The sequence below is a fragment of the Megascapheus bottae genome, chromosome 19 (assembly GCF_031878675.1).
Source record: "Megascapheus bottae isolate mThoBot1 chromosome 19, mThoBot2.hap1, whole genome shotgun sequence".
NCBI classification, from domain to species: Eukaryota; Metazoa; Chordata; class Mammalia; order Rodentia; family Geomyidae; genus Megascapheus; species Megascapheus bottae.
In genome coordinates this window covers 46,207,239-46,228,959 of record NC_143527.1, presented here as the reverse complement: position 1 = coordinate 46,228,959, position 21,721 = coordinate 46,207,239, and the positions used below count along the sequence as shown (strand labels likewise).

The following is a 21,721-nucleotide window of genomic DNA, read 5'->3' as shown; positions in this document are numbered from 1 at the left end:
CTTTGAACCTTGATTCTCAGATCTCAGCCTCCAGAGTAGCTAGGATTACAGGTGTCAGCCATGTGCCCCAGACCTCCCCCTTTTAAATGGGAGCTTTCTGCTGACTTCATCAACCTCTCTCACTGTGTCTGTCAGCCACTCTGTTCCCAGTTCTGCTTTCAGCCAGCTGTGATGGAAAAAAAATTGTAAACCTTTTAAAAAAACAATCTAATGTTGGTAATCAGTTATATTTAGAATGTGAGCCTAACTCCTTGACAAGGGACAGTTTGGACTGGGATAAAAACCTACTAAACTGCTCTGCCCAGTGTGCCTGTTTAGCTCTGGGTAGAGTGAGGCATTGCACCCTTTTGAGCAAAAGTAAATTGCTTGACAATATTTGTATCTCTTGTGTGTCTATTCATTCCTGACACTGGAGATTTGTGCTTTTTTTGTTGTTGTTTTTGCCAGTCCTGGGGCTTGAACTCCCGGGTTTGGGCACTGAACTTGGACTTTCTCAAGGCTAGCACTCTACCATTTGAGACACAGCACCACCTTCTTGGCTTTGTATGTGGTACTAAGGAATCAAACTTTGTGCGTGCTAGGCAAGCACTCTAGCACTAGACCATGCTCCCCTCCTGCCCAGAGTTTCTAACAGGAGGGAGGAAAGGCCAGGAGCTGAGGCAATCTTGCACATCTGTTCACTTTTGAGCACTAAGTGGCAAGCAAGAGGGACAGGGCCCAGGCTCAGAAACAGTCTTTCCTGTCCAGTCTTGTTTCTATATTCAGGAAAATCCTTCCTAATGTTGGACCAAAGTCAACTCTAGTAATCAAAGAAATACAGCTGCATTTAGATCTTTCAGGAAATACTAGCTTTCTAAAATAAAAATTAATATGTCAGTTAATTATCGAAAAAATTTACTAGGAAGCAACTCGGAGTGTCACAGTGGACACACTAATCAGATCAGGGTGATAGGAAGAAGGGTAAAAGAAAGCATCCCCAATAAACTTAAAACCAGACTCTGCAGTTCAAGTGTAACTTGAAAAAGGAGCCAGACTTCTTGGACAGAGAAACAAAAACTCCAGTAGAACCTGTTAACCACTGAATATTGTTTACCTACGAGATAGATCACAGGCAAAAACCCAGTAAGAATCTCACAAAACACTGGACCACAGCACTCCTCTCTTAACCACAATGACCCAACATTTGTTGCCCTGGCTACAGAACTCCACTGCCTAGTGAGGAGCAGACAAACAGGGTATTCACACAGAAACAAAGGGACCAAGGACAGAACACAGGAGTTTGCCAGGTCTACAGAGGCAGAGCAGAAGGTTTTTATACAGACTTTAAAAATGAAGCTATAACTGATAGAGGAGCTATGTATTAGAAGGCAGGAAGGACAATTTATCTGAAGGAAACCACAGGCACTCATATCAAGGTTAGTGAAAATAGCACATGGAATGGTTTTTGGTCACACTAGGCCAGCTGGCTACTTGTTGATATCTTCTCTTGGGAAGAAACTATCAAAATCAGGAATCCAGAGCTAAGAATCATGAATCTGACTCTCCTAGTGTAAGAATTGTAGGCAGCGGCGGGTCCTTCTTTCTCTCTGTCTTTGCCCTGCAATACTGAACCTCAGCTACTGCTGAGGAAAGACTTCACAGAGTTACTGGAGCATTTACCCAGCATCCACCGCAGGCCAGGCCGCATGTGAGGCCTGCCCCAGCCACAGGTTGTGGTCATGAAGATGCTGCTGGAAAGTACAGGATGCTTTTGTTTTATTATTATTATCATCATCATCATCATCATCATCATCATCATCATCATCATTATTTTAAGTAGTTTTACAGAGTAGTTGCCATTGAACAAAAACATTTATGAAAAGACTATAGCTGAAAAAAATGTCACCCCTGGATAAAATCAAGCCAGTGATTCCAGAGTCACAAAGCTCAAGGTTGATTTTTTGTGTGTTCACACAGTCAACGAACTGTCAAATCTGGACTGAGGAATTGCTTATCAATAATTCATTTTTATAGAAGGTTGAAGCCATTATTTTCAAAATTATGAGTCTTATCTGTCGCTTTCATCAACAACTTCCACAGATCTCAAGCCAGGAAATTCAATATCATTTCCTGGGTTGTCCTATTTAATTGTAGTTCACAGACAATATAAGACACATTTGGGTTTTGGTTTTAAATGGAAATGGAACTCTACTAACTACAGTAACCTGTGGATCAACAGAAGTCAATCAAATGGGAACTATTCAAATTCTACTTTGTGGTAAAGCTAAAGGCATTGACGCCAGAAATACCTCCTATTAGAAATTCCCCTATATGAAGTGTTTCTCCTCTACATAGGATCTGAATTATTATTATTATTACTCTTTCACCAGTCCTGGGACTTGAACTCAGGGGAGCCTGGATGCTATCCCTGAGTTTTAGGCTCAAGGTTGGCATTCTATTATAGTGTTAAATTATGCATATATATACATATATATATATATTACAGCTGGGAGTTTGAGGTTTAGGCTCAAGGTTGGCATTCTATTATTCGAGCCATTTCCAGCTTTTTTGTGGGTTAGAGATAATAGTGTTATGGACTTTCATTCCCAGGCTGGATTTCAATGGTTATTCTCTGATCTCAGCCTTATGAGTAGCCAGGATTACAGGCATGAGCCACTGGCACCCAACTTGAATTCTTTCTTTGATTAAAATAAAAGAAAAAAAAATATATATATATATATATTGCAGCTGGGAGTTTGACCTAGTGGTAGAGTGCTTGCCTAGCATGGACAAAGACTAATGTTTGATTCCTCAGTATCACATACATAGAAAAAAGCCAGAAGTGGTGCTATGGCTCAAGTGGTAGAGTGTTATCCTTGAGAAAACCCAAGGACAGTGCTCAGGCCCTGAGTTCAAGGCCCAGAACTGGCAAAAAATACATTACAGCCCTGAGTTCAAAGCCCAGAACTGGAAAAAATACTTTACAACTATGTTGAAAGCAAAATAAACACCTTATGGATGGGAATGGCAAGGAAAAACTGTAAGAGACAGGGTGACTCTGTCCAGGAAGAAATGTACTCTTTACCTGGCTTATATAGCTGGATACCACCTTTACAATAACAATTTACTTTTTAACAAAGGTAAATATACCTTTATTTAAAAGGTATATTGTAATTAAAAGGTCACCTTTTTGGTTGATCTGACTATTCAACTGGAGATGAGAGGCAAGAATTTGAACAGCTTTTAAGAAGCATGAAAATTAGTAAACACACTTTTAAATCTCATGAAGCATAACCAGGTAATTCAATGCAGAACATTTGCAAGGATACAAAAATGCTGGCAGATAATGTGATCAATATGCCTATTCAGAAGGCTAGGCAATATGACTCAATCTTTTGGATCCATCTGGTGGTATACTTACATGAATCACATAATGTACCGGGCAGTTTATTTTCAAAATCCGTTGGCACAATTATGCCTTTTTAGAAAGTAGAGGGGGGAGGGTCAGTTCTAACCAGCTGATGAACAGAAAAAGACAATTTCAGCTGGGCACTGGTGTCTCAAGCCTAATCTAGCTATCCAGGAGGCTGAGATCTGAGTATCACCATTCAAAGCTAGCCTGGACAAGAAAGCCCTTGAGTCTCTTATCTCCAATTGACCACCAAAAATCCAGAAATGGAGCTGAGGTTCAAGTGGGAGAGGGCTAGCTTTGAGCAAAAAGCTTAGGGATAGCTCCCAAGATCCTAAATTTGAACTACACACACACACGACAATTACATACTCGAATCCATATACACACATATATTGTATACATAGTAGATAATAGGTAGATATTGCAACTGTATTTTGAACATATTCTCTAACCATGTACAGAAAATCTAGGGCAACATGAAGGAAAGTATGGTTTTTTAAAAAACTCACCTCTAATATAAAATGTAAACATAAATGATTATATAAAATCATGTTATTCCAAAGTTTTATCAAAGCAAGATGATAAAGGATGAAAAGTATACTTGTTCATGCCACTACTTATTTTATAAAGATCAAACAATTAAACAAAGTAGAGAAATGTTTCATTTTTTGTAATTCGAGTTATAGTTATCACAATTTGAAGTCAAATTCAGATTGTACACATTAATTCTTTATCTCAAGAGCAAAATTTTTCATTTAATGAGAAATAAAAGTATAAATATACCTATCAAGCCTAGGAAAAGCAAGTACAAAATGTGTCCCTTAAAGTCTGCTTCATTATCTTTAACCTAATTTGATTTCCTTTTTTTTTTGGTAGGGCTAAGAAGAACAAGGTGAAGCCTATAATCAGAATAAGCAAGAAGTGTGAGTCTCTTTTAGAAATACAAATAGTATCTGTCAGTGCCCTCACCCACCCAGCCACCCAGGGGTATCCCTCGATGCTCCCAAGAAACCCGACGGTGGAAGGGGAAGAGCACAGGACATTTTTCAACACAACACTTGCAAACCTGCAAGCCACCTGCCTTCCAAATCATAGAGAGTGCGTGCATCTATGTCATTCTCAATACTCAGGGCAGCCCTTTTACATCACCCACCTATCACCTAAAGATAAGTTACACAGAATGCATTCCCAATGATGAGGAGTTAGGAAATCATTCCTTCACTAGTCTGTATGAAATTGATATTAACTATCATCATTCAATTACAATGAACACTGAAGTGAGGTAAACTCTAGTCGTCGTTGTAGATACTTACCAATAGTTGCTTAATTTCATCCCCCACCATCCTCTCCAAATGGGTACAAGAGTAGAATTTCATTATGCTGTGAAAGAGAAATGTAAATCAAATAAACACACACATGAAGAAAATGGAACTGTCCTTAGAAATTTTGTTTCAAGGAAGTATTCATCTCTTTTTTTTGGAATTTTAAAAATATTTTATTTGAAAATTTTATGCAAATTGAATATTATCTTTTCACTTGGCAATCTTCTTATAATTATATAATATAAAGAAACATGATAATTACTTTCACCACAGCCCATATAAAGTGTATCCCTAAGCCCCTCAGAATTTACCCCAGTGTGCCACGTGAAGATGATCATCTTCTGTAGGTGACTCCCAGCACATCTGAGAACCCCTGTGCATAGCCAAGTGTCAAATAGGAATTATCAAGAATATTTGTAAAGCATTTAATGAGGTATGAAAATACTTTTATCCAAAAATAGAATCATAAAAACTTACACAACATGAATTGTTATGAAAAGTAAGTTTTACCAAGTCTTTTAAGTTAAAGGAACTGGAGCCATGGCTTAGTGGTAGAACATCTGCCTGGGAAGTATGAGGCCTCCAGTTCGAACCTCAGATCTCACACACACACACACACACACACACTCACTCTCACATACACACCCACACAAGTTAAATATACAACTGAAGAACATCTAAACAAATTTGATTAAATTTCAATCTGGGGCCATAATTATACTTCTAAATCATTCATTTGAGTAACTATTAGAAATTCAAAGCCTAGTGATTACTTCATATACTATCTGAATTATTTCCTTCAAATCAATTGGAATTGGTCAATTTCTCCTCTTGGCTTAGCATTTTCCTCCTAAATATCTTCTGAGTAGGAGCAACGCTATCATTTTCCATTGTATCCTCTAAGAGTCTGCCACATGAGTTCTCCCCAGAGCCCCCAAGCCACGCATGCACTTGTCCTAGGAAACCCTAGAAGGTCCCGTCCCTGACCAGGCCACTCGAGTGACACAATACCTCGAAACTCATGTGCAAGAATCATGGAAAGACATGATGAAGCACCAGGACAACTGCCATGACTAATTCCTCATAATATCTCTGATTACATTAATACCTGGTAATGCATAATCTGCAGTATAAAGGTGACACAGATTCACAATGATAATGTCTAGCAGCAATAATAATGTCTTTGGGGGTAGGAAGGGCAGGAAGATAAAAGAAACATGTACTTCCTGCCAAAGTAATCAATGCCCAAAGTAAGAAACAAAACATATTAGATTTACATTCAAAAGCATGTGAAACTTTCTCAAGTAACTATAACTAAGATTGCTTGGAATAGAAGAGATTGTCTTTAAATAGTGGTAGCAATAATAATCGCTGCCATTGTTATGAATCCCTACCACTGAACTGTATTATAGTAAGAGATGTCACAGACATCATTTCTGATGTCTGAAAACCTGGGTAAATAATTTATAGAAAATATAACCCCATAAGAATGTCTTTATATTCAAAGGTTTAAAATTTTTCCATCCCAGCCTAGCTAGCAGCTTTTAAGACATCAAAACTACTGAATATCTATCTCCTCTACCATCTTTGGTTATTCTTCTTTCTTCCAATTCCAAACATACAAATGAATTTAGGACATTCATACGAGATACATTGTCTCTGATCTCTGTAAATATTTTTAAAAGTTCAGCAATATACAGGAACTCTTAACTGCTAAAAATATTTCAAGTTTTACAAACCAAACATTTAGGAAAGGCATTAAAGGCATCAGGTTTACTTTATACTCAAACAGGAGATATTACAGGTGAGGCGGGCGCCTCACCTGGTAGCCGAGCGGGCTTGGGCGCTCGCGGATCTCGGGGTGCAGGTGTCGGCGGGTCTGGGTCACCATGATACATTTCATCTTGCTGTTCAGTCGACAAGGGAAATTACGGCTACAGAAGTGGTACACCACTCTCCCTGACAAAGAGAGGAAAAAAATAACCCGGGAAATAGTTCAGATTATTCTCTCTCGAGGTCATCGAACAAGCAGTTTCATTGACTGGAAGGAGCTCAAACTTGTTTATAAAAGGTCTGCGAGCTGGGTATCATCTTTAATTTTGAAAAGGCATATTTTATCCTTGATGAGTTTATAATAGGTGGAGAAATTCAGGAAACATCCAAGAAAATAGCTGTCAAAGCCATTGAAGAGTCTGACGTGTTACAGGAGGAGAGAGAGAGAGAAAGAGGAGAGAGAGGGAAGACAGTGTAGAGGATGCAATTCCTAGTGTCTCCACTAGGGACAGCAGCTGGTTGAGAAGAGAAGCTCAAATGACAATGGAAGAATCCATGAACAAACCTACAGTTTAACCGACTTGAAGACTCCGAGTGCTGCAAGTGCTGAATTTTAAATCCTCATTGTTTTGTATCCAGTGCAGAGCCATGCCACAAGTAACTTAAAGAAAGGGATTCTTAGTGAACTAGCAAATGTTCACGTTGGCTAATATAGTATATTTGAAATGTCTATGTCTATAGTATACTGTATATGATGACTTAATCTGCCTCTGTGTTGGAGATAACTGCTGTATAACTTGGCAGACTGAATAGTGTGTAAAATTTTAAAACTCCATGAGATTATTTGTAAGAAATAATTGCAATATATATTTTTGGAATTTGATTTTCTGAGGGATAAAAAACCATACATACTGTAATAGCTCCTGCTTATGAATACATTGTAAGCATTCATCTCTTAAAGAAAAATAAATACACGTGGTAAAAGAGCACAATGTCTTAGATGTGGGAGGCCAACATGATTCTGAGCTTTACATCCTATTCAACCATGGACATAGTTATCAAGGGTGTGGTGTCAGTTAATGTTCCACACATCCACGTGCAAAGTGGAGGTTCGGGGCCGGTCCTGGTCCACGAAGAGGTCGTGGACTGTTCAGAGGGGAAACCCAGTGGGAGGTTAGGTGACTAGGTCGGCGGAGGAGGATGGAGGGGACAGGCAGGAGGGTTGGGGAGGACGGGACAGGGCTCACCTCCCCTCCAGTCTATTCCCCATCCTAGCCCAGGAGGACCCGCGTGGACGGCTCCAGAGGGAGGAAGGGGAGTCCAGGGCGGTGAGGACCCGCGCTGTCAGCCATTGAGTCACTGGACCTGCGGAGCCGTTATTTCTGGGTCCTCAGCGGAAGGGGCGGGGAGATCCGGGAGGAGCAGAGTGGACTTCCGGGGTGGGTCCTCCAGGGTCCAGGCCAATCAATTCTCTACCTAAGGACTGGGATTCCCTTCCCCCTGCAGAACAAGGTCCAAACGTGTACAATGTCTGTGAGCAGTGGAGGAAGAATGAGGACCCTCTGGGTTCTTCTCTGTGTCCATTCAGCTTCATGTGGACTCAGACTTTTCCATGACAGCTAATCCTGAAAGAACCTTCCAGAGCTGAGGGTGGCTCAGGAAACAAGGCCCAACTGACCCTGGGGGAGAAGTCCCACAACAGTGAGGCCCTGCAAGCCTTTCTTCCATAGGCCTGGCTTCTCTCAGCTACTTGCTGTAGTGCTGGAATGCTGCCAATGAACAACAATGACCACATGCCTCTTGTGTGTGCACTGGTGCTCTGTGCATCAGGGCTGGTTCTGTGTCCTGCTCCCTCCTTTAGCTCTCTCTTAGACTCCTTGTCTCCCTGTACTTAAGTCTCTATTTCCATAAAAAACTTCTTGGCCTACCCTCAACCTATGCACTCATCCATTGAACCCTTATCCTTCTGGGCTATGTGTTTAAAGAAGTCCTGAGTGATTGTGTTGGAGCAGGTCTTTCCACCCAGAGCCAGCAGCTGGTTGCCTGCCCTCACCCAGTGTTTCCATAGGGTCCCACATCTTATGACAGCACAAGCTGGTCTCAGTGTGTCACCAGTCCCAAGTGGGCTTCTCAGGGACCTCTCCCCAACAGGAACTTACCAAATGCTGACATTCCTACTATCTCCCTGAGTTCACCAGTCAGGAGATGTGTATCACTCTATGCTGTGTGTTGCTCTAGATGGACTTGGAGGGCTTTTTGGTAAAAAGCATTACAGATATGGCACTTTAGTTCCTGGAACACTGTGATCATTGGGGTCATAATTCCACCTCAAGTCTGTTTATTTCTGATGTTTTTTTCTGCCTGCTCCTCAGTTTCTCACTTCATCCTTACCTAATCTCCTGGACGATTCTCCCTCTTCTGGACTTCCCTGACCTCCCAGCACGGAGGCACCCTCCTCCTTTCTTGTCTCTGTTGGGTATGGAAGGCTCTCCTGTGCCCCTCATTGCCCATCCCACTTTGCCCCTTGACAAAGACAGGTGTCTTCAGAAAAAGAAATTTGTAAACATAATGAAATGACTCTTTTTTTCCTGAAATATTCGAATGTGGTATAAGACCCTCCCAAGATCTTCTATTGGCATAAGCCATATATGTATTCTCACAACTGCAGAGCATCCACAAATTTACCTACAGATTCAAGTTCCTCACAAATGTCAACCATCTTACTATTTGCTTTTTCTTTTCTTTTATTATATTTATTTATTTATTTGTATTTTTTATTGTAATTAATAGAAGGGTTACATGGTATTTGCCAGATAAATGGTGCCTTATTTCCCACACATTGATACCCTTTCACATGTCGTGGTCCCCATTTCCCTTCCCCCCTCCCCCTCTCCCACCCCTCATCTTGTTTTCCCCCGTTCCCTATTTTATATTTATTTTTTATTGTAATTAATAAAAGGGTTACATGATGTTTGCCAGATAGAAGTTGGATTAATTCACATATATTGATACCCTTTCACATGTCTTGGTCACCATGACCCTCCCCTCCACCGCCCACCCCCCGTCTTGGTTTTCCCCCCTTCCCTATCCAATTTCAAATAACCCAATACAAATAAATCCAATATATCAGATAACAAAGTGAGATACTGTAACAATATGAGATATCCAAGGGACAGCAAAGGAGATGAGAGATAACATAGTACATTAAGGACAACAGTCATTCATTTTATGGCTTTTGTTTCAATATCCTGGAGGTCTTTTCAATTAGCTTCCTACTATGTAGCCTTATTTCTTTTCTTAACAGGGCTTTTCCACTCAGGGCTGAATCCCAAGGTGACAGATACAATGAAGTACTACACAATCCACCAAATTTTGTTTGTATTTGCTACCATATATAAGAAGGAGACCAAGATGCTATTGTCATCTGTATTTTGTGGAATAAGGAAGTGGTTTTTATATAAATTGCTAAGATACAGGGAGGGGTGATGGCATTTTTTTCATTATAGATCCAACTAATTCTGTCCATCCAGTTGTATTGCCATTTCTTCTGGGTGAAGGGATTGCAAAGGTGTCGCTCTTTGAAGGGAACATTACCTTCTCATCATTTTCATTATTCTTCTATCCTTACCAAAGTTCTGTGTGCGTGCGTGCGTGTGTGTGTGTGTGTGTGTGTGTGTGTGTGTGTGTGTGTCTATGAGTGTACCAGTGAATGGATTCATGTGGATACCTTATATCTGTCTTAGAGTTCCATTTCTGTTTGTCACTTCTACCTAGAGTCACCTTCATCTGCCTTGCGCAAGAAGTGATGCAGACATCACAGATACATGCCCATGTAGTACTTCTTGCTGTGCTGGTTCTGCCACTTGAATAGGACAATGGGTCTTGAATCTTTATGCTCAAGCCTGCTAATCCAACACATTGGCCATGAATCAAATTTCCTACTTCTTGCTGATTAATTGAAGATGAGACTCTCATAGTCTTTCATGTCTAGGTTGACTCAGAAACATGTTCTTCAGAGGTCAGTTTCCTGAGCAGTTAGGATTGTGTGAGCCATTGGCCTCTGGCAAAGGACAATGTGTGTGATTCCTGTGGCATGTCCTGTCTCAGGACATGGATGTGAGTAGCTTCTCTATCTCCTTTTTGTCACAACACATACGAACGAAATTTATTCTCTGTCAAGACAGAATATGCAGAGACCACATCTCTACTTGAGGCAGTATAAAGGCTGACAGCAGCTCTCAGTGTTCACAAGCCTAGGAAGGACACAGGGTATTATTCAGTGGATGACATCCTCACCCTCACAAGCAGGTGCTAAGTGGAATCCCTGCAAAGTGGATTGACTGGGGGACTGAAGCAAAGCACTAACACTAGTAGTGTAAAACACATTTGAGATGATTGATTGTGCCAGGCCGGAAGCCACTAAGTATGTCCTCAACACCAGGACATTTGCTGGACAGAGGACCGTGGGAAGGTATGTGGAGGGGACTGTGTCTAGTTTTCCTCCTGACCTGCAAGAGGTCCCAGGGAGCAGCCAGTGGACATTTGGAGGGGTCAGGTGTGAGGCTCAGGCTCTGGGGGGCATGGTTGGTGACATCACCTAAAGAGATGACAGGACAAAAAAAAGGGCCAGGCAACAATGGGGGCACTGCTTAGCAGCTCATATATTGCGCTGCAGCTGAGCCAGCTCATTTGTGTGCAAACTTTGGAAGCACCAGGATGTTTTCTTGCTGCTGTCCCATATTCCACAGACAGAATCAAATTGGAGAGTTTGATCTCATTGAGAGACAATGGGTCATGCCTTGGCCTGGTGGCCTGCTCAGAAACCCACCCTGCATCCCACAGGTGTATGGAGGAATCATGTGAGCAGGAAGGACAGGAGTCCACACACCTACTACTGTGTGGCATGAGTGTCTGCATTCTGGGTGGGATGTGGGTACATGAGTGTGTGTGAGGGAGGGAAAGGGGTTGTGCCCCAAGCTGTTGTATGGCCAGGAGCCTTTTCCCATTGCTTCTCCTTCTTCACCCCAGTATGGGGAGATTTTAGCCCCAAGCCTTGCTGATCCCTGCAAGGCAGGATACCTGCGGGGAGGCAAAGTGGAGCAACTGGTAGAGCACCTGGTGCCTGCCCTGCTCTTCCGGGATGCCTCCTTCAGCCCAATAGTCCTGGGAACCTTCCACACCTTCACTACCACACAGCACATACGGACCCTGCTGGTCAGCAGGTAAGCAGCTGGACCCAATGGCTAGGATCTGGCCCAAGTTGGTGCCCCGACATGAATCTGCTTGAATCCTGGGAAGTAGCATGCTAGGGACAACACCCACACTGCCTGAGGCTGGAGCAGAGGCACGGGCTGTGAAAATGCCTGTCCTGGTCCATGCCTTCAACAGCTGGGTGTGCAGAATTGTGAGTGGGGCCTGGAGAAGCTCCCCTCTCATCAACACCCCCTTCTCTCCATTGTGGCCTCACTGTCTGAGACCTTAAGCAAAACCTTTTCCAAATTCTCAAGGTGATTGACGTTCTTTCTAGGGTCCTGAACTTATCTGAATCGCACTAGGAAGCACTAGAGGGACACAGAGAACCCATGCCCATTCAGATATGTAGGAGGCAGGTAAAGGCCTTTTCACCTTCTGTCCAGAGGTATATCAGGCTCCACTCGTGTAAAGAACAGGCTGATTCTTGTCATCCCAAGCTCCATCCTGTGCTCAGAAGCCACCAAGAACTGCACCCATCACACTCAGGGACAGTGCATGTGACTTCCTCATGTTATTCCCTAGGTACCGCTCATTTCAAGAACTTGAGGGGGAGAAGGCAGGAGCAAAAGGACAACTACAACAGCGAGTGTGGTGGGGGAAGAGGAGGGACTCTGTTTTCACAGCGGGGGCATTAGGAGCTGCTTTCCGGGAGGCCTCGGGAAAGTGAAATGGTACCCACCTGACTTGAGAGTTCTGAAGGAGAGCTTGAGACCTGCAGGAAACTGTCCACACAGGGAGCTGGGGGTGGGTCCCTCTATTCCTGAGGACGATGAGAGAAGCTCTGGGACCAAGACAGCCCAGTCACCTTTGCCTACCCTGGGAAAATCAGGACTAGGGAGACTAGGGCAGGCCATACTTCCCAATCATGGACATTCAGTGGGCTTCCTGAGGACTCCGTGAGGGCTCAAGGATCAGGGTGTGCCCTGTGGGTTGAAATCAGGGAAAGACACTTCACAAAGGGCTTAAGGACATGGAGGTGAGTAGAGGCTATCTCAATGAGCACACGCAGGTCTCGAGAAGGACCAAGGGACAGGATGACCATCCCAGAGTGGATAGGTTGGGGAGGCTTCCAGGGACAAATGAAGGTAGGTGCGGGGCATGTGGAAAGAGGAGGGTGGTGTTCACAATTGTGATCTAAGTCTAGTCTCATCCTCCTGAACATATTGCCTGCAGCCCAGCCAGGTGACCTGGCTTGCCAGGAACTTGGACATGAGCGGTCTCATGACCACAGCTCCACACATGAGCTTGAGAGGATCTGAGTGGAGGAGAGGCCCAGCCTCTGACTCGGTTGCTTCTCCCTCTGCACCCAGAGCCTTCGCCTTCATCCTTGGTTGGTGGATGAGGGAGAACCCTGAGGATATCCTGGAAGCACGGGACTCGTCCTGCCTGCAACAACTTGTGGCATACCTCCACCTGAATAGGCCCGGCTCCATCGAGGAGAACCAGGCCTGCCTTCTGCTCACCCAGCTGGACTTCATGAATTCCAAACAGCCAGAACTTGAAGGTGAGTAGCAGGAGATGTGAAGGAGACAACAGCTGGGAGATTCTAAGCCATCTCCAATTGAAGGAAGCCATAGGCAAAGGGGCCAAGGAGACCAGAGGCCTTGGAAAGCAGTCTGGAACACTTCCTGTGGCGGAGTCAAAGTACTGGGGCTTCTCAGGCAGGCAGGGGTCTCCTGACATTAGGGAAGACTTAGGGGAAGACATCCTGTAGGGGATCTTGTCCTAAAATATTGGCTGCAGCTCCAATCCTTGGTGATTCTGCAGTATTGCATGCCATGCATGAAGCCCTGGAGACAACCACCACCCAGGAAGGAATCTGAGCATCTTGGCCAGAGCTGGATCTAAGAGCTGCCTCAGAGTCCCCTTCAGCTCCAAGCTCTGCTGGCGAGCTCCAGAGTAGGACTCTGAGAGATGCATATTCGTACTTGGCTGTACCAGCTGTCTTAGATGAGATGAAGCCTTGTGCAGGTAAGCTCATGACTTCCTGCCTTCCACCTGCCCCAAGTACTAGTGTGGAGGTAGTAGTCCCAGACTGAGCTGTTCCCTCTGATTTAGGAGCACTGGCAGCCATCTCTGAGCCTGGAGGACCTAATCCACTGAAACCAAATAATCTAGAACCAGGAAATGATGAGGAAGTTCCAGTGTCCACTGAAGAAACCCAGCTACTCAAGGCAAGGCTGAAGCAAATCCCCCATCAGCCCCAACACCAGCAGCTGATGCAGATCAAGCAGAGGCTCCCATGAGCAATGTGGCAGAGACCTGTGGGCCAGAGGTAAAGGCTGCAGAAGAAGGAAGATTTGCATCAGATGTGAGTCCTTTGCTGGAGGAAGAGGCAGCTTGCCTCCTTGCTGCAGAGGCGGCTTGTCTCCGCCCAGCAGAGGAAGAGCCTGAGCGATCTGTTCAGGAACTTGTGCCACCCATTGAGGATGAAGCCCCCAGGCCATCTGTACCCCTGGAAATGGACGGCAAAGGTCTCAGGAAGGCAAAAATCACGACCATGACCTGTCAATCTCTGAGGACTCCAGTTCTCCACTGGAGTGCTGTGGAGCTTGAGCCAGCTGAATCCCTGTGGGCTAGAGAGGCAGACATGGCACCTGAAAGAGACCCAGCTCCCTGGGAGTGCCTGGCAGTGGGGGATTTTCAGGTGTCCTCCAGGGTGTCATCCCGGATTTCCTTCTTGAAGTTAAATGAGGACATGAGCACAGCACATTTGCTGGAGTGGCTGCCTGACCAGAAGGCCAAACAGTTCTCACTCATGGCTGTGGTGAGTAGCTTGGCAGCCCTGGGCATGCAGTCTTTCCCTCTCCCCTCTACTGCCCACACCCACCCTTTCCCTGTGCAGAGAACATTTCTACTGCACATCCCAGCCTTGTGGGTGCAAAACCCAGGACCAGGTCTGGGTTCACCAAGTCAAACCATCTTGATTTCTTCAGGGACAATTGCAACCACAGAGTGTCCAGGGATCCTGATGGCTCAGGGAGTAACAAGGACAAGCACACAGAAGCCCAGTTCCCTTGGTCTCTCCACTCGCCTTTGAATTCTTAACCCTCACTGGGGGCCTGGTGGCTGTTGAGATCCCATGGCACTCAGCATCTGCCACAGGGTGGAAACAAATGCCTGTGGCCTGCAGACAGAAAGGAGGGCTGGTGGAGAAAGGCAAATGTGCCCTACCTGGGACATGCAGGCCAAGGCACCTCATGATTGGCAGAATGAAATTGGTCCAGCCCTGCCCTCCTCTCTAGGCCCTCATGCTATTCTTAGGGACACACATAGGCCAGGGGCTCTCAGAGGTGCAGGAAGGAGCATGGAGATACACCTAGACATGCAGCTCTGCTTCCTGAGACCCAGTGCCTAGTCCTGCCTCCCATCCCAGGCAGAGCCTCGGGAGGCCTCAGGCAGAGTCCCACTGACCATTTGTTTTCCCTTTCCAGAGGCTCTTGAAAGAGCTCAGACTTTATCATTGTTTGAGCTACGTGAATTCCAACCTGGATAAGGAGTGTCAGGAGCTCCTGGCACCTACAATGCTGGCCATTTTACAACATTGTCATCAAATCGCAAGCTGTGGCATTACAATGTCCTTGTTGGACCACAGTGCTGAGGCAGCAGACAGGGCAGAGGTCTTGGAGCACTGGATGGAGGTGGCTTTGGTATGCTGCAGGAGGGGCCTGGGACCCTTCTTCCCTTTCCCATCCCGACCAGCAGGCTGCCTGCTCACTCACAGCTGCTTCCTGAGTCCACAAACCCCTCCTCAGGCTCGGCCCAGGTTCCAGCCATGTGCCCTCCTGCTCTGCTTCCACTAGGATGGAGTCATCTCCTCAGGCTCCCTAGCATTCATTCCAGTAATCAAGGTGGAGATGTAAGATCAAAGCAGGACCCCGGGGGCTGCTCCACAGCTCAACTCACACATTCCTCATCTCTAGAAATGCCACCATCTCAAAAATATCAGCTCCGTATGTGCCATCTTATCTGCCCTACAGAGCAATGCCCTGCAAGGCCTGAAGCAAACATGGAGAGCTGCGCAGGAAATACAAGGCAACATGCCAATGAGCAGATAAGAGCGCAGAAAGAGCATCAAGTCCCATGCCAGTGCTACACATAGGTTTCTTAGGCTATTAAAAATTCTCTTTGCAGGGCTGGGAGTTTGGCTTAGTGGTAGAGTGCTTGTCTGGCATGTAGGAAGACACGGGTTCCATTCCTCACTACCACATACATTTCAAAAAGCTGGAAGTGGTGCTTTGGCTCAGGTGGCTGAGCAATAGCCTTGAGCAACATCCTGACTGCATCACCCCCCGGGTGATGGGCTTCCCTGATGTCTGAGAGTCAGGGGTAGGGACCTGGATGGTAGGTTACTGGACCTGTCAGTCTTGTGTCTTCAACTTGGGACTCTCTAGGTTCCTGTGACCTTGTCCTCTGACCTGAACCTGATTCATGATCAGACAGCCCAGAAGCCATTAAACCAGGCCTCATGTACAGTACCCCATCTCCTGGCTCTCCTCAAATCATCAAGGTGTCCCACTTCAGCTCTCTACTGGATTGATGGACGTTGTTGCTATTGGTTTTCTGCTCTTTCTTTCCTTTTTACTCTTTTTTTTAGTAGGTTGATATTATAACATTTATTCAAATAATGCTATGGGTTAATAGAAACAGCAAAGAACCAAAGAATTAAAATGCAAGCTATGTAAAATCCCAACTAAAACCCAAAAGTGTCTAATGTATTCATTCATTAGCTAACTAAAAGCCCAAGAAAGACAAGACACCCGATATAATAAAGTACTGCAAAACAATTGGCAATTTTCAGTTATCAAAATTGTGGATTTTGCATTTGTATCCTTTTCTCAATCAAGAAAAAAATTCTCTTTGAATGTTATATAACATACATATAAAACAAGATAGAAAAATACATTATAAACTTGTAACAATGGCTGTAAATACATTATCTTACATGTTTCTCATAGGCAATAGGTTGGTTATGGTACATACATAGCATGAAATTACTAAGATAATAAAAAATAGACAAAAAATACATGTCAGCTGTATGGTAACATACAAGCGACACTCCCATCTACCCACACTAAAAAAATTACATAATACTGTCAGAAACAGTCTTAAAAACGACATACTTTAATAAGAAATAAATTCAATAAAGAATGATAATACTGAGAACCAAGGCATTCAGAGATTTCAAAAGTCATGCTTTTTTTCAGTTGATCCAAAATTTTGTCAACTAAGTTTTCAAAAGTTTGTTCAGAGCCAACATCACTCATAAATGTCACACATTTATTGTTTCATACATTTACTTTCTTCCCCATAAAAGACCTTTGATAAACATCTAAAATGTCCAGGTATAACACAGTTGAGGTGAAACTGAATCAAATACTGGTATTATTTTGTTACTATCACCTCAAGTGTTTGAGTGTCGCAAATTTATTTAACCAACCAAACAAAATAAAAACCAAAATGGCACAGCATATGTTGTAAATAAATCAAAACAACTATATGTGTAACAGAAAGACAAAGCCGTGGCACATTAAACCAAAGCTAGCTGAGTTCGAAGCAATGTCTATCACATAGTAAATAAACTGAAAACGGTTCCAAGTGAGACAAGATGATAGAGGTCACCTTGAAGGTGCCCACTAGGCTTCCTGCTGACCTTGACTGTGGAGCTGAGAAGGTACAGAAGAGGGTCGAGCTGATGAGCTAAGGGTCCACCGTCACTTGAGATTTGCCACATCTGGTACTGAGTGGTTCATGGTTATTTACTCAAGTGTTTAGATGAAGGCTTTGCACACAAATCACTTCAACTACAAAATGGTTTGAACTTCACAAGAAACTGGAAGCTCAAACTGAAATTCAGTTCCATATTTCTATGCACACTGATGCTAGTTTTTCACATTCTTTGAAAGTTTAAAAAACAGGGAAGGGCAAAAATGTGTGTGTAGGGGTGACTACTAAAGCCAGCAAAGTGATGGACAAGTTATCTGGTAGGAGATAAAGACTGATTAAATGTGGATCACTTAGAAACATTTTCAGAATGAAAATGGCAAAAAGGATCATTTCTGTGACGAAGTCTGCTAGGTATACTATTATCTCCAATTAATAAGAGGAAAAAAAAGAATCCCAGATATCCCCTCTTCTCTGAAGAAAATAAAGCTCTAATTTTGCCTGTAAAATGATGTGCAGATCTCACATAATTTTTCTCTTAGAATCCTCTGGGCTAATAGTACAGACTATAATAACCCAAAGTACTCAATTACGATTTTTAAAAGAATGACATTTTAAAACTTACTAGTCAAACCTAAGGAAAGGTATGAATTTTTTTCACAGTATCAGATTCGGCAAATTTGCATCCAGGTAACGTGGCACAAATCGTAGAATTCAAAGCATCAACTCTCACCTTCCCTCCTATCTTCGTTCACATACTGGGCGACTGAGTAGCATGCATTCACTTTTACTCTGAGGGAGGAGCTGATCTTACAAGACACTTGACTAAATGACCATGAAGGAAAATAAGGCACTTTCTTTTCTTTAGACTTATTCCAATACTTAAAAAATAAAAAAGAAAGACAAAAAGGCTCTTTTGGTCTTTTGTTTCTTGACAAAAAAATTAGTTAATGAAATAAAGGGTTTCTTTGTTCTTTTTTCTTTTTTTAATAACACTTGAAAGTATAAAATGCTACATTTCCAAAAATACATATATTTTTTTTCTCCACCAGCACCCTTGTATAGTAAAAGTATCTACTTTTGTTCATTTGTTTCAATGCACTACACTTTATCTACAATTTCATTACATGTATACAGCAAATAGGCAAGCATGGCTTTTACATCCTTAATGATTTTTTTTTCTATACAGGGAAGTTTAAAAAAAAATATTTGAACAGTTTGCCCAGTAATGTGACACATAATGCATGTACCTTGTTCTCAAATATTTTTTAAGGAGGTGTAAGATAATGGTTCAATAATTTTAACTCAGTCATCTTTTTAAAAATAGTGTTGCAGTTTTGTTGTTTGTATTACTTTTCAAAACTCGATAAATTTTTGTCCCATGGCACAATTTCTTCTAATACTTCAAATTTAGGCAGGCAATATAAAAAAAGGCTGCAACTCTGCCCCCTTGCAGGGCATGGTAGTGACTCAACAGCACCTCAAGTTTTGACTACTGTGTGAAACCACTTCACCAATGACAACCCTGAGCAAAGGTTCATGCATGATGCACCACCACACAGAACATTCAGAGAGCATTGACTTGGACACAAGAAGACAAAGAAGCTGTCAGGCCACAGGGCCACAGGGCGTGCTTGGAGGGCCTGAGGGGCCAGGCGGTTGGGATGGCCTGGGGGCCGGGGCAGGGAGGGCTCTGCAGGCTTGGAGCCAGGCTTCTTCCGTGGAGGGCTCGGGGTGGGGCAGGGCGGGGTGGTGCGTCCGCTGAGGCCCGGGCACCCGGGGTCGGGCACCCGGGGACCGGGGTCGGGCACCCAGGGACCGGGGTCGTCCCCCGTCCTCAGCAGTCCCCCACCCCCTCCCCGGCCCCGGGCCCCGGCCCTGCCTCCCCCCCCACACCTCCCATGAAAACCCAGCTGCGCGTCCCCCGTGGAGGGCGGCGCCCATGTCGGCTCTGGGGAGCATGGGGGCGCGGGGCCTGCAGCTGGCATCCCTGGAGCCATGCCCTGCAAGAGCACCAAGTGGCTGCAGGAGGAGCTGGAGGTGCGCAGCATGGCCTTGCTATTGCCCTTTGGTTAATCTCTTATTGTTACATTATCCCACTTTGGTACCTGGTGAATTATAAAGATGTTTACTCGATTCTTTGAAATAGGAGGGGAAAAATGAGGTGAGGAGGTGTGGGAGGGAAATGGGGACAAAAACATAAGAAAGGATATCAGTGTGTGAGAAGTAAAGCACCTTCCATCTGGCGAATATCACTGTAACCCCTCTATACAATGAAATAAAAATAAATATAAAATAAAAAATACGTTTTCCTAAAGAACAAAGCATAAAAATCTACATCATATAAGGTATGGTGGGACAACACTGAAGTAAGTCAGTCTATATCAATGGAACACCAAGTCTCCCTCATTTGTAATAATCAGTAGAAACCTTGGGCTCTCCTAGCAGAGATTTACCATAGAACAAAATCTAGAGACATTAGACCAAATAGTATGACACTAAATGCAAGGACCTCCAGGAGAAGGAAACAAAAGCCATATAATGAGTGACTGTTGTCCTTAATGTACTATGTTATCTCTCATCTCTTTTGCCATCCCTTGGTTATCTCATATTGTTACAATATTTCACCTTGTTATTTGATATATTTTATATGTGCTTAATTGGATAGGGAAGGAGGAAAGTCAAGATAAGCGGGGGGAGAGTGGGAGGGAAATGGGGACCATGTCATAATGAAGGGTATCCATGTTTGTGAAGTTATGTACCGTCTATCTGGTGAATATAATGTAACCCTTCTATTAATCACAATAAAAAATAAAAAAGTAGCCTGTATCTGTCGATTAAGTCCATTTGGTTCATAGTGCCATTCAATTCTGATGTTTCTTGGTTCATGTTTTGAGTCCAGGAGTGGTCTGGGTATCCTGCCTGTTGGAGACTGAGGCGTCACCACACCCAACTAACACTAGGTTGGACTCCATCTGCACTAGCAAATGCAGTTCTGTTTGCTTCATTAGTTTAGATGCACCAACATGAGAGCTACATGTGTAAAAATTGTTAACACTTCTTAGAGATCATTTTCTTTATTAATCTGAAATGATGTTCCCATGTTTCTTTCAGTTTGTCTCTTGTAATTTTCATATTCCTTGTGTGTATGTTCAGTGCTTGAAATATAGAGTATCTAGTCTTTGTTTTTTCTGATCTTGTCTGATTGGGATCCTGAAGGCTCCTGTAGACATCTCAATGGAAAACTCACTTCACCTGGAGAGTCAGATACCTGTCCCCAAACAATTGAGAACACCCACTGAAAAGGAAAAACGGTTTATATTGCCTCATGGTTCGGGTCAATGTATCTGTTGGCTATATTGCTTTGTGCACAGTACATCAAGATAGCACCATGTAGTTGAAGAGGAGGCCTATGGTATATTTTATATACTTTACTTGTTTAATTGAAATAGAGAAGGAATGGGGAAACACAAATGATTGAGTAGAGGTTGCGGGAAGAAAAATGAGAAAACAACATAGGAAGGGGAATCAGTGTTCAAGAAGTTATGTACCCAATGTGTGAAGAATGTAACTGTAATCCCCCATCCATCTCCCTGACATTAGAATACAATTAAAAGGGGAGGCCTAAGTACCTCACAGGGTCTGGAAGAGATGCGGAGAGAGGGAGGGAGGGAGGGAGAGAGAGAGAGAGAGAGAGAGAGAGAGACAGACACACACAGAGAGAGAGAGAGAGAGAGACAGACAGACAGACAGACAAAGAGAGAGAGAGAGACAGAGAGAGACAGATAGAGACAGAGAGAGAGACAGAGACAGAGAAAGACAGAAACAGAGACACAAGACCCCCTCATCCCAATATCCCATTTAAGGACACACTCACAGTGACCTAATTACTTCCCTCACTCCTCAATTACCCCAGTACTGAGGACCAGTGGAAGAACATAGACCTGAGTTCAAACATCTAAGAAAGCACTGGAAAAACTTGATGCCATGTGTTCATGGGCTATATCAGGTCCGTCATGGACGTAGAGAGGAAAAGTATTCCAGACCTGACCAGGCTCATGGCAAGCAGCACAGAGGGGAATCCTAGGGAGTGGAATGGCATCATCACTGCTTGCATTTTCCTCGGCAGGCCACGCGAAGGTCTATGACATAGAGTCCACGAAAGGACCTTCAGATATTGGCCTGTCAGGAAGGTCACGACAACAACAGTGGGTCCAGCAGTTGAAAGGAAAAGGAGATGGGATACACAACAGTGAAAATTCATGATAGAAACCAGGCGCCAATGAGGAACCACTGTACTAATAGCTTCTCAGGGGCT

General features: G+C 43.8%; 1 protein-coding gene and 2 pseudogenes across 1 annotated transcript; 2 read left to right on the top strand and 1 right to left on the bottom strand.

Moving 5' to 3' along the window:
• Positions 1-21,721, bottom strand: part of LOC150049955 (proteasomal ubiquitin receptor ADRM1 pseudogene) — a 166,359-nt pseudogene that overhangs the window by 4,937 nt on the left and 139,701 nt on the right.
• On the top strand, positions 6,602-7,215 carry LOC150049968 (AP-1 complex subunit sigma-3 pseudogene; annotated as a pseudogene).
• Positions 11,203-19,479, top strand: LOC150049967 (ral guanine nucleotide dissociation stimulator-like). Its single transcript, XM_090353543.1, has 9 exons — positions 11,203-11,328; positions 11,515-11,708; positions 12,262-12,321; positions 13,050-13,243; positions 13,956-14,506; positions 15,174-15,389; positions 15,663-15,774; positions 17,380-17,413; positions 19,317-19,479. The coding sequence occupies exons 1-9, from the start codon at positions 11,203-11,205 to the stop codon at positions 19,477-19,479; spliced, it is 1,650 nt and encodes a 549-aa protein (XP_090209669.1).

Bases quoted from the DNA above. Each gene is read 5' to 3' on its own strand.
- LOC150049967 (XM_090353543.1), top strand. From the start codon at position 11,203: ATGTTTTCTTGCTGCTGTCCCATATTCCACAGACAGAATCAAATTGGA. The intron at 12,322-13,049 runs GCGAGTGTGGTG...CTCTGCACCCAG, and splicing joins GCAAAAGGACAACTACAACA to AGCCTTCGCCTTCATCCTTG. The intron at 14,507-15,173 runs GTGAGTAGCTTG...TTCCCTTTCCAG, and splicing joins AGTTCTCACTCATGGCTGTG to AGGCTCTTGAAAGAGCTCAG.